This window comes from Cydia strobilella, chromosome 6 (assembly GCF_947568885.1).
Source record: "Cydia strobilella chromosome 6, ilCydStro3.1, whole genome shotgun sequence".
NCBI classification, from domain to species: Eukaryota; Metazoa; Arthropoda; class Insecta; order Lepidoptera; family Tortricidae; genus Cydia; species Cydia strobilella.
The window spans coordinates 9,331,564-9,348,536 of record NC_086046.1 but is presented as its reverse complement, the minus strand read 5'-3'; the positions used below and the strand labels follow the sequence as shown (position 1 = coordinate 9,348,536).

General features: G+C 38.9%; 1 protein-coding gene across 2 annotated transcripts; it reads right to left on the bottom strand.

Annotated features, from left to right (window-relative positions):
• Positions 1 to 349: 349 nt before the first annotated feature.
• On the bottom strand, positions 350 to 15,135 carry LOC134742068 (RNA-binding protein cabeza). Of its 2 annotated transcripts, none has more exons than XM_063674997.1 (7): positions 14,974 to 15,135; positions 14,727 to 14,897; positions 13,529 to 13,835; positions 4,739 to 4,770; positions 2,140 to 2,288; positions 1,090 to 1,775; positions 350 to 730 (listed from the first exon to the last, which is right to left on the bottom strand). In XM_063674997.1, exons 1-7 carry the CDS (start codon positions 14,981 to 14,983, stop codon positions 703 to 705), a joined length of 1,383 nt encoding a protein of 460 aa, XP_063531067.1. In that variant the 5' UTR covers positions 14,984 to 15,135; the 3' UTR covers positions 350 to 702. The 2 variants fall into 2 exon arrangements, with proteins under 2 accessions (XP_063531067.1, XP_063531068.1); XM_063674998.1 differs by having other exon boundaries at positions 14,727 to 14,822; positions 14,974 to 15,121.
• Between the last annotated feature and the right edge of the window lie 1,838 nt (positions 15,136 to 16,973).

Below are 16,973 nucleotides of genomic sequence, written 5' to 3'. Positions count from 1 at the left end.
AATTTATTTAGCAATTAATATGTATGCCACAACTCACACCTAATTTTTTTTTACAGTAACTTAACAGACAAAGTAAATGCGTTAGCAGTACTATGTTCAAATTAGTGGTGTGGTCACTCATATTCTTATCGTGTTTTGATCTTGGTCCTTTAGTAAAGGCTAGACAGTAACCTTTCCTACCGGCCAAATTTATACCCTATATGTTATTTAAACTCACATGGAAGTTATTCTAAATATTGTATACTAGTTATTGGAATTTCATTGTTATTTACAATTTCATCACAATTTGGTTATGTAAATTTCTAGGTGCTGCAGATGTTGAGTAATTTATTGACAATAGAAATCAGTGCTATCAGGTTTCTTTAACCCCAAATTGAAACTATTAAACCACATTGACAATATTTATGTTAAATCTAAACAACTCTATATAGGCAAGCTAGATTTTAATTCACATTAAAGTAAAATAATATAAACATTGTCATCATTCAGTAAAATAATTAATGCTTAAATACAAAGAACATCAAAAATGAAGTCATTAAAAATAAATTAACCTTTCTATCACATACAAATATGTAAATGGTAAGGGTTTTGTTTAAGTTTCTTAGTTGTATCATTGTTGATATTCTTCTGCATTTAGGGGTAAAATCAGTTGGAATACAGTACTTATGGCTAATTTAAACTTATTTATTAACAAATAAATTATTAATACGGTCTCTGGCGATCTCGGCCCCTGAAACAAAAAAAAATGTTGTTTATCATAATAACCAAACCACAAGTTGCCTTGCCCTAAATATTTGTAATAAGTGGCTTTTCACCAGAGAAGGTTCATTATACATATGAACCATAACTAGGAAAGCCACATAAAAATATTTAAATGTTATCTAAAATGTTGGTTGTGTAGCAAATTGATTTCATAGGGGCAGTTCGATGGATAATGGCAGAGCTGATAAAATAAACACTAGGAAGCGCCATTGCAAATGAATAAGTCGGAGAGACGTAGTAAAAATGTACAGTATCATTCTTATTGTTAGTAGTGTAGGAGACTAGTAGACGAGTCCTTTTAAATTGAAATAAATTTATGGTTCTCACCCTCCATCCCCTCGCATAGCACCGCCGCTGTTGCGATCGCCTCCGCCGCCGAATCCGCGCCGGTCGCCGCTGCGGTCGCCGCCACGGTCACCACCACGGTCGCCGCCGCGGTCCCCTCCGCGGTCCCCGCCGCGACCGCCCCAGCCGCCGCCGCCGCCGCGCCCGCCGCCTCCGCGCCCACCGCGGCCGGGGGGTCCGCCGCCACCGCGACCGCCGCCTCCGGGCGGGCCACCGCCACCATCGCCGCCGCCGGGCTTTTCTTCATTACATCTATTGCAAGCTTTACGCCATGAGAAATTAGTGTTTCCGCAGCTGGGGTTAGGGCACCGCCAGTCGCCCTCCCGGTTGCCGGAGGGCGGGCCGCCGCCGCCCCCTCCGCCCCCGCCGCCACGCGGGCCACCCCCGCCCCCGCCCCCACGGCCGCCGCCGCCGCCCCTGCCACCGCGGAATCCACCTCCGCCGCCGCTGCCGCCGCCGCCACCACCTCTTCCTCCGGCCCAAGTGTTTTGTCTTTGCGCGAGAGACACTTTGATAACGACTCCGTTGAAGTCCTTGTTATTGAACCATTCGATGGCAGAAGAGGCCGCATTTGAGTCCTCGTAGGTTACTGTAGCCTCGCCTTTAGGCGCACCGGTGGCTTTATCTTTATACATCCAGACCTTAGGCCTTTGGGTCTTCTTGTCAGTCTGAAAATTAAATGTATTTTTGAGTTATGATTACAAAGATCGAGTGGTCAGGCGAGCGACTTTCAAACAGAAGGTTGTGAGTTTGAACCCAGCTGGGCTCGTAAGGAAAACTCGGAACACAACCAGTGCCAGCAAACAGCGAGGAATCTGAACTAACTTCAACATAGCACAGTCTCCCCTTTGTATTGATCTGCACTAATATTTTACGTAAAAAGTGTCGGCGTTTATTCTGGTTCTGGAGATTATGTTGCCGTGCAGACCCCAGATTTCTTTCGCATTCGTGGCATAAGCCAAGGCAACACTCGAGAGAACACTTCAAAGCCCTTCAAATTCCGACTTTAGAACAGATATTGATGAACATTACCTTTATAATGCCAATTGATCCAAAGTGGCGGCACAATTCATCTTCAGTAGTAGTGGGATCCATCCCCTGAATGAAAATCGTGTCTTCCTGGGTGACCATATCACCCCCACCCCCTCCTCCCCGATCTCCAAAGCCGCCGCCGCCGCCACCTATAAGAAATAACTGGTTATTTTTTGAAAAACAACGTAGGTTGAATTCCAATACATCTACCTCGAGTTTTTAATATGCAATAATCGTAACTACTTATGAATATGTAAGTTATTGGCGTTGAAGATATAAAATTCCATACTAGTGAGTACGACGAAAATATACAACCCCACAAGTTATTTTTGTTTAATTTTAGCTTTTTTTCTGAAAATCATCATAAGTAACTATTACCATAACGACGACGAACTAAAATATTGTCCATAAATGGAGTTGTATCTGGTTTTACCTATGATTATATTATACCAATCGTTCGAGCAATTTACAACCACTAAGAAGTTTGTTCCTGAAATTTTAGCAAAATGTTGTAGACATAAAACATTGTTAGTACCATTATTTTTTAATAATGCTCAAATTTAGCATTTTATTATTAGAATACGGCTACGGCCTCTAGAGGAGACTTGTTATAAATAAAATGTGTATGTTCCATTGAGTATACATATAGGTATGTCCGCTTGTGCCTAGTTTAAGATCACAAGATAGATAACCATCCTGAAAATAATACCGCGGTCTGAAAACGTCGGCAATAGCCTGTAGAGTGTAGACGATGAGAAATGTCGGTACCTAATCTGTGAGCCAAACGCCGGGTCATTTATAAACACTGATTATGCTTTCAAACATTTACGAAGCCTGGTTAAATTAGACTTGAAGATCTGAGAAAATAGTGAAGAGCTGGCTGTACCTTGTGAAAGAGAAAGTAAGTACCCATTTCAAATGTTACCAATCAGCTGTAGACTAACCGGCTGCTGTCACGAATGTCCATAGGTTTAAATAACGCCACACTGTTGCCCTTTGAAATTAATTGGTTTACCAGAACAGCACTTGCTTCTCTACGTTGTGATGAAGTCACGACATAAGTACTAAAATTATCCTTGCACTGTAATTTTCGTTGTACCTGTTTACATTATCTGCGACGATAAACACCCTGGTTTTAGTTTTCTTTCCACCATTGATACCAGTTTTATTAAAATTTAACCTTCGTGAAATATAAATAATGCCGAATTTTTATTGATCCCTATTTAGCAGCCAGTCAGCAACATCGATCAAAACAATTTTCCATGGCCTGGTATGCAGTACATGACGCTAGATTTGACCACTTATTGAAACTCGTATATAAATATGATTTTAACCTTCACATGTATATAATACACTTTACTTCAACGGTATAAACCAACCAAACTTGTTTTATTATATTAGTAAGTTGTTTACCTAACGTCAAAACGTAATAACTTATACATATTATTATGTCGAATCTCGGATGAAGAAACGCAAATTAAAACAATACCTTTGTAAACACATCTTATAGAACATTCAAACCATAGGGCTGCCAAAACAATATACAGAGTTTTTGGTATGTTTGCGGCCATAATTTTAGGGAGTTATAACCATGATAGTTTCTGCTATATTATCTATATTATCACGCGATCATCTTCGACTTTTGATGAATTTTAACACAAATATACCGTTTTTATGTTTGACAAGAAATTCACTATTTCGAAGTTATACTCATCAGTGAGTTTACTAGGAAAAAAGGTTTTTTCTATATCATGAAAACAATCCGCCTGAAACTAGGACACGATAACAATAACTCTGCATATTCTACACGTTAGCGTGAAAACCTGACGTCTTATAAAACCTGTTAGCCACTTAACAAGACTGCTGACACAGCTTCAATTACGCGAAACCCATTATTACTCAACAAATATTTGTACATTATACACCATATATTTGTTCCTTTAACGACGCCGGTCTTCTTGTTACTTTTGAAGCACATAAGTTTTTTTTACGCGCATACCATATTACACAAAACCTTGTTACGAACATTTCAATAATTGTAGAGACCCCAATTGTTTCCAGTATCGAGTCATCCCGTAGAATTAATTTGATGCCGAATAGCTTGCGCTGCCTTGCCGATTTCCAAACACTTACCCTCTGTTACTTTTATTAAAATTAAGGTCCTGCTTGCCTATGAATCATTGACGCTACTTTCAACGCCCGTTGCACGTACCAGGTTTCAATTACACACCAAATTTCAATATCTTCTTTAACCCCCCTTAGTTCAAGCCATGAACGCGATAACATACGTTTCTATCTTATTAGTTATTTAAATCTTTAAAACCATATTCAGCAGGGATTTTTTCCAGAATAACGAATCCTATTTCATACCCGCCTAAAGTATCTGTAAAATATCCTTTAGAAATAATATAAATATGTACACCCTAGATATATCTGTATATCTGTCCTATATATCTGTGGCTTAAAATATCATCTGAAGCAGCAATTTGTCAACAGCCAAGTAGTGATTACACACCAGTAGACAATCGTAAAATAATTTGGCAGCCCTTATGTAATTACGTATTAAAAATAGCACCGCTCGCATCGCGAGGAGCTTTACCTTTATTAAAACCACCCCCCCTGCCGCCGCCACTAAAACAACAAGAAGATCGTTTAGTACACTTGGGCTGGCGGGTTGGGGACACTCAGAACGGGCCACGCTGATTCACCTAGGTTCACCTTAACCAGTGACCTTACTCGGGATCCTTTTCGTTACCATTATGTTTAAACCTTGATACCTTGAAAATCTTGGAACAACATTTTTTGACAATTATTATAAACAATGGTTACAACATTCTTAAAACATGCATCATCATCATAGGAAATAATATCTTCATAGAATTCATCATTACAGTATAATCAGTAGAGTCCCCATGAGATTAAAAAAGAATGATATACACTTATCTAGACTAAGAAAGCAGTAAGTGTCAACACAAAAGGTACATTTTCTAGTGCCAATCTATATATATATATATATAACATATCTTCTGGTGAATTCTATGTTCTTCCACAAGTAATAATCAGCATTGTGTATGTCTTGGTTGCCATTTAACAACTGCTCTGCAGTTATCCTGCTTGCCTCCTGGTTTTCCAAATTTACTCAGGATCAGATTCAAGCCCTACACCCCAGCAGTGGGTAACAGGATAAAAAGAAAGAAGACTCGAGATCAGTGTTTTCCCTGCTCTGTTGTCACTTGACTGTCTGCCACCTAATTCTGGTTTTCTCATGTCTGTTTGTAGTTGTTGCATGCAATTTCCAAAACTGCCAGTACTATGCTATGGAGTGCCAAGGAGTACCTTGTAGTATATAATGCAGAACCTACCAATAAGGTTGTATTGAACACCACTTTACTGCTTACTCAGTATAGATATGGCTAAAAATCTAGACATTGCATTAACAAAAATGGTTTTCTTGGTTGTTCAGATAAAATAGAATACAATTAAAGTCTAGAACCTTTTGAGAAATACCAACTTTTTAAAATCCCAGCTACTACCAGTGGTAAAAACTTGGTGGTTAGGTAAGGAATAACCCTATGTAAACTTTGAAGTAAAAGTGAAAATTATAAGACCTTCATGAGAATATAAATCTAATTTGGTTTTTGTGAATTACCTCATGTCAACTATTCAGTCCAACCATTTAGAATTGAGTTTCTGTCTGCTGTTAGAACTAGGGCTTGCAATTCGATTTTTCGAATATTCGGCCACTCAGTTTTCGAGTTTTTTTTATTACTCGAATGAATCCATTTCATCCGCTATAGTTACAGTTTGTATGTGTTTTGCCCGGTATTTACGGTGAATGCGATGAAAATAATGTTTTTACTGTATTTCTCTCTATTCTTCGTGAAATTACAAAGTATGTTATTTTTACGTTGCGGCTAATGCTTTTGGCAACGTTGCTAAAGCAACGTTTACGTAAGTTTTAAGTTAAAGATTTTGTACAAGCGTACCTTAAGCGAATATTCGAAATCTAAACCTTGCCCCTTACCAATTCGCAAATTTTATCACACCCAATCTGCCCGCCTGCCTGACAAATAATCCACCCAGTAGTCAGCCAACTTTTTTCATTCAATATTCCAATACATTTTTTCTACTCGTCGACTGAATGGTTGAATTAAGATTTCGTATACCAAACTATATTTGCGTACTTTTCATGTATGGGCTCCCAACTCAACTATAATATAAATTTCGATATGATGTAGTCAACTATAAAAAAATGGCCAATCACGTGCCGCCGCGCTCCCATAGAAAATACTAAACGGGCAACAATAGTCGCGCGTTGATGTCTTTTCTACTACATTTTTGTAGTACCAATTTTCATTAATTATTCAGGTTCTATAGTAAAAAATACAATAGTGATATGATCGAGCTTTTCAATCTCGTACCTCACTTAGGCAACTCAGCAAGTTTCGTTGCCTAAACACGGTACTCGACTGAAAAGCGCTCTATTATATCACGATTGTGACTTCCGGTGGCGCAAATGTCGAGTGATAACCGCTATAAGTGTCGTGCAGTGATTTTAATAAACAACCCAGTAAAAAACCAATTCTTGAACTACAAAAACACAAAACACGTTAAAAGTACAACACAACGTACACACGTTAGCATACATACATACAACGTACATACGTTTTTTAGCAGATCACATGATCTGCTAACAATTCTTAAAAAAATAGAAGAAAACATGATTGCATTAAGAAAAGACTTTTTAAAACATGCAAATTCTATAACAGAAAATATCAAGACAAGTTTGCATCAAATATAGAAGAAAAATTAGCTCCATTAGTAGAAGATAATTCAAAAAGTGAAAACACTCAATACAAAAGTTCGTAACTTAGAAAGGGAGGTGAGGAAAACAACTTGATAATCCATGGTGCAGAGAAACCGAACATAGCACGGAATTAATGGAACTGGTACTGAAAACCCTGAGCACTGTAGCCGAGGATGGAGATATAGAACCTTTTGACAAGTGGGAAATATGCGAAGCTCACAGGCTAGGAATAAAGAAAGATAATAAACGTAAGCTAATATTAGTAAAGTTTACTTTAGCATGGAGGAAATGGCAAGTACTACAGAGTAGCAAAAGACAACCAACAAATATCTACGCGTTAGAAAACTATCCTAAAGACGTAGTCGAAATAAGAGAAGACCTCAATATCAAGAAAAAAGAAGAAATCAAGAATGGGAAAATTGCTATGATCAAGTACGATAAACTGATAGTTAAGGAAAAATCTAGCCACGGAAAAAATAATGAAACAAGGAAACGATTACGAAACGAAATCATAAAAATAATTAATGCAAATAAAAAAATCTTTTATACATATATAAATACATTTTATCGTATTTTTATACATTTTCATTTTTAATTGTGTGTCGATAGATGGCAGTGAATTTACTGTGGTTACAAAATTTACTACGACAGTACCGCTCTATCCTATTATATCTTCATTGTCCACAAATAAATAGCAATCAAAGAAAACAAAAACCCACCGGAAACAGAAAGAAAACTAACTAAAAATCAAAACAACTTTAAACACAACATTCCCCAAGCCGACTGGTGATCGTGGGGATTACGACCACCACCCTCAACCACCAACCTACCATCCAAATCACCAACTAATAAAACATAATCATACAACTAGCTGGAAATAGCAAAAAACAGAGAGAGATGGAAGGGTAATGAGGACGCTTTCACCCACCAGGGATCAGTGCAATCAAAAGTGCAACCAACATAAAACAAAATAGGATTAAGCAACAGTTTGAATACACTTATAAATTTGGAGCTGTCAAAAACGTCATAACGGTGACTTCGCGCTCGCGTGTTTTTAACATGTATTTAGTGATGTAACCAGTGTATAGGCAGTAAAACATTACCAAACGGTTGGCGCCTATCTGAGGACGCAGTGATAGTGTTATCCTTACGAATTTTGCAGTAAAAATTAACTTTTCAGTGTGAAAAATACGTGCCTGACATTTACACTACACACAATATACACACCTACCCTCTTCTCTCAGGACTAAAATTGTTTTCATCTGAGCTGTCATTTGTGTGTTGCCAGTGTATTCGATAGAAAAACTACCACAAAATGACTCCCATTAAATCAGTGTGCAAAATGCAGCAAAATACCTAGCGAAAAGAAACTGTCGGTTACATGTGACTCGTGTAAGAACCTGCTGTGTAGCGACTGCCACGGCTTGTCCCCTACGGAAATAAGGGTGTTTGAGCTGAAAACTGTGGTTAGAGTGATGAGTTTCCTATGTAGTGACTGCAAAACAGTTATGACCCAGTTGCCTATGTTAATGAAAAAGGTTGATGAGCTTACGGAGGAAGTGAAACAATTACGCGCGCGACAAAATATGCTCACAACTGAGTCAACCATACAAGAGGTAGCCGAAAGAACCTATAGAGCCCAAAACGTGATTATATATGATGTCCCGGAGTCTTCGAGCGCTGATGTTAATGAACGGAAGGAGCATGATCTCAAGGAGAGCTCGACAATTATAAGCAGTGTCTCGAGCAAAGTGAGCTGCGTCGGGATCAAGACGTTCCGCTTGGGTAACAAGACGGATGGCAATGGAGATGCGACACCGCGCCCCTTGAAGGTTGTACTACGAAACAAGACTGATGCACTGGAGGTACTTCGTAATAAGAAAAAACTGCAGCGGCCGGCGTCTATCAAGGCGGACCTCACCCCTCAACAGAGGGAATACCTACAACACCTGCGAGATGAGCTGAACAAGCGCGTCACGGAGGGTGAAACGGACATTACTATAAAATATATTCGGGGACGCCCAGCTATCGTGAAAATCAAGCCTAATCTTGCTTCTAACGCTACGATTGTAAATTAATTTCTACCGGTATACTTGATTCATGTTACCTACTGTCTATATCTTTGTACCTATTTCAAAATTGTCTCTTGGCTTGGAGTTGTTTTCTTTTATTAATCACTAAACTATAGTAATATAGCACAGTTTTGTTAGTTTAGTAAAACATTTGTGTAAGGTTAAGTTAGTAAAATTATATTTAATTAAATTAAGTAATACCAATAATATGTCCAAAAACAATAAAAATTGTAATCTTCATTTAGGTGTACTTAACGCGCAGTCTTTGAACACCGGCAGGGACGAATTCAGGGAAACTATAAGAAATCATAAAATCGATATTGCTTGTATTACAGAAACCTGGCTGACTCCGCACTCGGACATGAACATGTTTAAAATAACTGGTTATCGACTTTGGCATGTGCCGCGTAAGAACAGAATCGGTGGCGGTGTCGGCATGTACTTGAGGTCTAATTTAAAATCACGGGTCTTAGATTTGCCACCATCGGAATTGGAGCAGATGTGGGTCGAGGTTCAGTTGCACAAGCACAAGCTGGCTGTAGGTGTATTGTATAGGCCACCTAATAGCAACTTTCTTTCGTTTCTAAATTTACTTGATGATGTTCTGGCCATCCTTGTACCTTGCTATGATCATATTATAATTACCGGTGATGTGAATTTGGATATGCTATTGCCTGCTAGAGGAAATCAGTTAACTTTTATAAACCTGCTGCATAAATACGAATTGACACAAATCGTTTCGGAACCAACACGTGTTACGGATAACAGCAAAACTCTGATCGACATCATCTGTTGCCGGCCTGATTTTAAAGCGACTGCGATGAATGTTACGCACAACAAGGACCTAAGTGATCACGGGTTCATCTACGCACAATTTCCCCTTCTGACTCCGAAGCCTCAGCCTAGAACGATCACATACCGACCTATTAATCACTTTGATCCCGACACTTATAGCTGGGCCGCTTCCGTAACACCGTGGGAATGGGTTACTGCAACCCAGGACGTAGACTTGATGGTAAACCGGTTCAATACACTTATTCTGGGCTTATTTGACCACTTTGCGCCGGTAACTACAAGAACGTTTAAAGATCCGCCCTCACCCTGGATTACTGATGTAATAAAAATTATGATGAAGGAGCGGAACAAGGCAGAACAGAAAGCTAGGAAATCAAACTGCCCGGAAAAAAAGAAAATTTACCAATCACTTCGCAATCTGGTGACTACGGCAAGGCGAAGAGAAAAAACAGCATACATGACAAAGAAAGTAAATTTGAATATTCACAATCCTAAACAAATGTGGAATGAGGTAAACAACATTTTAGGTAGAAAAACGAAAGACGAAATACCTCATCAGCTGCGTGCACCGGACCTAGTGAACAACTTTTTCATAGACTCCGTGCCTCCAGCACTGCAGCTAAACTCGAATGACCCCATAACACATTCTACGAACGGCAACACACAGTACGAAACATTGAACTTGCAAAGCGTGTCTGTAGATAAAGTTAATCGTATAATCAATTCCATCAGCTCGAGGGCTATAGGCAGTGACGGTGTTTCTATAATAATGATTAAGCTGACTTTGCCGTACTCACTTGATGCTATAACCACCATCATAAATACCTCAATGTTATCTGATAGGTTCCCGACGGCCTGGAAAACCTCTATTGTCAAACCGATACCCAAAAAGACATCCCCACAAACGTTCGGTGACCTTCGCCCGATTAGCATTTTATCAGTTCTCTCCAAAATCCAAGAGAAAGTGGTGAACGAGCAGGTACAAACGCACTTGGAGAAAAGCAAGATATTGCCAGAAGCTCAATCGGGATTTCGCAGACATCATAGCACTACAACAGCTATTGCACATTTGATTGATGAGACACTTAAGGCTTCCAACGATGGACTTGTGACAATTCTTGTCTTGTTAGACTTTAGCCGAGCGTTTGATAGTATATTGATTCCCGTGCTCCTTAACAGAATGAAGACCTACGGATTTTCTGAGTCACTTTGTAGATGGTTTTCTTCCTATTTCACCGACAGAAACCAAATAGTTGAATGCCCAAACGACGAAGGAAAAATTGCTCGCTCGTCACCCCGTTTGCTTGACAGAGGAGTAATCCAAGGGTCAATATTGGGTCCGACCTTATACAGTCTGTACACTTCGAGCCTTCTCGAGGTCATAAAAAATTGTTCGTACCACATGTATGCAGATGACACCCAGATAATGAAGCATATACGCCCCACTAAAACTGACGTCGCACTTGCAATATCGCAAATTAATACCGATTTAGAAGCTGTGGCTGGTTGGTCCAATAACAATGGTCTCATCATTAACCCAAAAAAATCTGTCTTCATTATTTTGGGAACGAAGAAACAGATTGCTGAAGTACGTGGCCTTGAAATCGACTTGCGAATATCTGGGCTGCCTATATCAGAAGAGAGTCAGGTAAAAAATTTAGGCATCGTAATGGATGAGTCGCTTCGATTTGAAGCTCATATAAATACTAAAATACCAAAATGCTATGGTGCACTAAATTCATTATATAAGCTTAGACCCTACCTAACACAAAATGTTCGCGAACGCTTGTCAGATGCGCTAGTTTTATCCCAACTGGATTATGGAGACGTGGTATATGGGCCTTGCATAAGAAAAAGAACAGAACGAGCAATTCAACGTGTGCAAAACTCATGCATGCGTTTCTGTCAAAATATCCCTCGCCGCTCACATATTAGCCCTTACCTTAATAAAGCGGGTAAACTGAATATGTCACACAGAAGAATATTAAAGCTTGCGGCAATGGTATTTACGCTTAAACAATCTGGTATTCCACCCTATCTCGCGCGTAAACTTGAATGGAAGCCTAACCGAAAGTTGAAAGGTTTGCGTGAGCAACAAGAGCGTATCTCTCTTCCACTACTCCGGCTTCAGTCATTTGGAGGCAGTTTTCGTTATGCTGCGTCTAAATGCTGGAACAATTTGCCGCCACCAGTAGTTAACTGTAAGTCCCTGGCGGTTTTCAAACTACGTTGCAAGGCTTATTTACTGGACCTCCAAAAGGAAGTAACGTACACTTTTGGTTGAGTGACCTGCTCAATAGATATTTAAATTTAGCACTTTAGTTAGCACTTCTTTGTCCACTGCGCATTGCTCGGTTTTGCTATCATGTCCTATATGTAATAGTGTAAATGTTTATACTGTCCTTAGCTAGATACAATTACGGCGGTGGCAGAATAACAGCGTCCGTTGCTGAAAACCTTTGGGGCTGCTGTGCCCCGAAGCCTTTTTGGCACAGACATCAGCTGAGCCACCTTCCCTTTCAATTAGTTTGTAAGCATTATCGTGTACTTTTATTATGTACCTATGTTACAACTTCTTGAATAAACGTCTTTTATTATTATTATTATTATTAAATTGTTAATATGAAAAATGTAAAGCACTGAATAAGTAAAGCTATAATAAAAATAATATATCACGATTGTATAAATTCTATTATAATAGCCGACCATCAGGAATCAAAACTTGCCAAAACAAATCAAGTCAATAAAGATTCAAAATACAATTAAATGAAAGGCCTTTTTATAGACTTCCGAGGGACTACAAGTTAATTAAATTTAAATCTGAAAATAATTACTACAAATATTGTTTTCTCTCGTTTGTTTGGTTAAAGTTAATATTAATTGACACAACAATGCATATTTATAATAAAAGTTTTATCTAGAAATATTGAATACGTATAATTTTTGCGTTTCGACTCGTTTTTATAAATCTCATAGTAGGTCAGGGTAGTCTCAAACCTAGTCAATTAAGTAGGTGTCTGCAAAATATCATTAGTTTTTGCAATATGTGAAAATAGTTTTCGAATATAACAATGATAAACTGATTTCTCTTTCCTTTTCTTATGTTTTTATAATATTCGAATATTATTTGAATATCTCGTCAGAAAAAATCGAATATTCAAATACCTGAAAGTTTCGAATATTTGCAATCCCTATACAGAACACATCTAATTTTTCTTTTCATACTTTTTTTAATTGCAACGTTTTATGAAATAAATTTATGGCTTTCCAAAGGTAATAAAACAATGTTCCAAAAACTTTATATTACATTTTGTCTGACAACCAATAATTGTTAATGAAATGGGGATCCTACTGAGTAGTTACATTTAGTTAACAATAAGCAGATAACATGTTTTCATATAGCTGATAAATTTTAAACCTCGAAGATTGTAACTTTTTTTCTTTGTGATAAGAACACCACTTGGACCCCAACTCAAGAAATCTTATAACCCATACTAATTGCTTCTTTATACCTCTGTTACCATTAAAACCTTAATGACATGTATGTTCATAGTTATACCCATAAAAACTACTGGTAATATAATTCAGACCTTAATTTTAAACCAATTTTATTTTGTCAAATAAGTTCTTCACCTCACCCTTGATCAGGAGATAGCCTAATCAGACTGATTGTGTTACAGATAAAAAAATATAAAAAAATCAAAAACTTGCTTACCCATATCCTCCATCTCTACTCCCACCATCCCGATTGTAGCTGGACCGGTCGCCACTGCCGTATCCACCGCGGTCCCCGCCTGAGTAACTGCTTCCACTGCGGTCACCACCGCCATAGCCCCCAGAGCTTCCTCGGTCACTGCCATAGCCACTGCCGCCGCGGTCTCCGCCGCTCACATTATATCCACTGCCATTGTTTCGGTCATATCCTCCACCGTTGCCACTTGCGCCACTTCCATAACTGGAGGCTCCATAGCTTTGGCCATAGGTATTTCCTCCTGCTTGGCCACCGGCATAGCTGTTGCCACCTGAAGCAGAATAGTAATGGAAGTGGTAAAAATGTATTTAAAATAAAATAATAAATGTTATAGGACATTCTTACACAGATTGACTAAGTCCCACAGTAAGCTCAAGAAGGCTTGTGTTATGGGTACTCAGACAACAATATATATAATATACAAATACATAAAGACAGAAAACACCCAAGACTCAGAAACAAATATCTGTGTTTATCACACAAATAAATGCCCTTACCGGGATTCGAACCCAGGACCATCGGCTTTGAAGGCAGGGTCACTACCCACTAGACCAGACCAGTCGTCAAAACGCGTTGGTCGTATTTGCAACCAGGGACCGGCCCACTATCCCTTACAGAGGGTTTTGGTTTTGCATAAGGCTTAACTCACCATACCCTTTGCCAGACGAAACCCTTTCATTTTGCTCTTAAAGCCCTTATATAAAGCTAACCCATTTGTGAGTAGTCCGTAGAACACCTTTACAAAACCCTTATCATCCGCTCACCAACACCCTGCATATCGCTTATAAGGGTTAGCCTTATAAAGGGCTTCCCTTTTTGCATATTAGCATGCTAATTTAAATCGTCTACCTTGATCACAAAGCACACATTACTTCGATTCCGAGCGATCGTCGGCGGCGTTCTTTGACTAGATATATATTAATCCAGTCTCTTTCGCGCAAGGCTGAACTACGACAATACTAAAGGGAAAGCTTTATAAAAAGCAATGATAAGGGTAATCCTTATTAACCGTCTTACAATGTGTTAGCCGTGTTTAAGGGACGCCCATTGAAAGGCTTTTATCGCGGAAAGAGTTGTCCGGTCCCTGTTTGTAACGCTATAATGTATATCTACATTAAAATATTCGCGTGTTCCTAAAGGCGCATTGCTAATCAATTCTAACCTGCGGCTTGTTGCCCCCACTCTTGGCTTGGATTCTGGGCAGCGTAACTTCCTTGGTTGTATCCTCCCTGCTGTCCGGCGCCATAACTATTGTCACCTGAAGACAAATTTGGTGGAGGTACAGAATATTGAGCGGAATATCCGCCGCCGCTGTAATCGCCAGAGGCGTAATCTAAAAGAAAACATGGAGGTATGTAAGTAACTAAAATATATGTGTTTGCTATAAAAGTAACGTTAAAAATACTCACGGTCGCCCATTTCCAGGGATTAATAAAACAGGGACCACTTAATTTCACTCGAGACGCGTGTCGGCACGCATGTACTTTCCCGTTGACTTTATGAAAAAGATGGAGGGCGGCGGGCGCCAAGCCAGCATACGTAGTCACCGTAGTCACCATGTAGTCACCCTAACATCAATGCTACCAACCCACCAAATGTCATGGCGGGAGCAAGCACAAGCGTGGCGATAAAAGCCAGGAGTTTGGTACGGTCGTCTATTAAAGCACCGTTTTAATAACGTCTCAGAATAATGACTAAAGCAAAGAAGCCGGGCAAAAATAAAAGCTTGGTAAAAGATATCGTATTCACAACACGTTATTACTTTTTGTCTATGAGTGAGTGAGACAACAATCCGCAAGTTCTTTCGTTTTTTTCAGTATTGTCATAAGATAAACTGAGGAAAATGTCAAATGGTCCTATGTGGTTCTATAATATAATCCAGCCAAATAAAATATATGTTCGTTATTTCACAGGTAGGTGTCAACTGTAACAACTTGACATAGTCGTATTATTTTAGTTGAAATATTTCGGGATGTTTCAGCGGTCATCTTGGTTTATTTTAATTATATTTTTGCTATTCCTGAAAGATTGTTGGAAAACGTGCTGAGTTTTTATTTGTAATGGTTTGAAGTTCCCTTTGTGATAATGTCTTGTGTGATCGAGGGCTGTAAATCGCATACAGGAAGAAAAGAAAATACGCACGAACCGATAACCTTTAATCGGTGAGTTTTGTTCAATTTTGAAGAAATTTATTTATAGGACCTGACCCTAATCATAGAAATCGATATGTTGTTTATGTAATTATTACTTGCATTCAAGTCTATATAGAGTTTTGCATATATTTTCGAACTTTTCTGCTAAGTATGAAAGGTTATATTTTTGGCATAGTGATGTATCGACCTCAGATCAATAACCTATCGACATTTACAGCTTTCTTATAGTTCGGCCCAGGACTGTTTCATTTTAATTGATGAGTACAGTCAAGGGCATAAATATATATACATTCCCAAAGTCTCAAAAATATGTGTACGCTCAGACAATAAAATCGTGTTCACATATTTTTAAGCCATTTGTCTGGATCGATATTTTTACTGTACCTATAGTTTTCTTTGTTCTTACTTACTGACAGATTGTGTTTGCCAGACTATAGTTTAATACTAAAAACCGGTCAAGTGCGGGTCGGACGCGCGCACCAAGGGGACCGTACTTTTTAGTATTTGTTGTTATAGCGGCAACAGAAATACATCATCTGTGAAAATTTCAACTGTCTAGCTATCACGGTTCATGAGATACAGCCTGGTGACAGACAGACGGACAGCGAGGTATTAGTAATAGGGTCCCGTTTTTACCCTTTGGGTACGGAACCCTAATAAAAAAGACATTAATGATCATTGATGAATGTTCCTTTTATTAATATTGTTAAACACTGATTTAAACTCACGATTTTTACTCATTATTATTTATCTCCACGGGACTTAATCGCGTAAAATAGTTTTAAAATGTACCTCCGACGTTTTGAGGACGGCGTTGTCCCCGTGGTCTCGTGGGTCGTCTTCTCCGAGACCACGGGGCCAACGCCGTCCTCGAAACGTCGGAGGTACATTTTAAAACTATTTTACGCGATTAAGTCCCGTGGAGATAAATAATAATTAATATTGTTGGTCACAAAACTCAACTTTTTATTTTAGATTTCCAAAGGACGAGGAATAGGGGATATTACTGCAATGTTCTGCCACCAGAGTGCAGCACTAGCTTTTTTTAGTGCACCATAGAGTAACTTATTCATACTGTACCTTTAACAGGTTTTTGACAAGTTTTCAGGGGACCTACCGGAAAACTCGAATCCGAAATTTCGTTATCTAGCTGCCTCTTTATCGCTCGAATACGCAAGAGTGACAGAGAGCGATAGACCCTCAGATTGTGATAGTGGCGCCACCTACGCCGAGTTTCGCGTAATATTCCCTATTAT

Excerpts from the sequence above, each read along its gene's own strand:
- LOC134742068 (XM_063674997.1), bottom strand. Across the intron at positions 4,771-13,528 it reads AGTAGAGATGGAGGATATGG|TGGCGGCGGCAGGGGGGGTG; the intron begins GTAAGCAAGTTT and ends TTGTTGTTTTAG. Across the intron at positions 1,776-2,139 it reads GATCAATTGGCATTATAAAG|ACTGACAAGAAGACCCAAAG; the intron begins GTAATGTTCATC and ends TTTAATTTTCAG.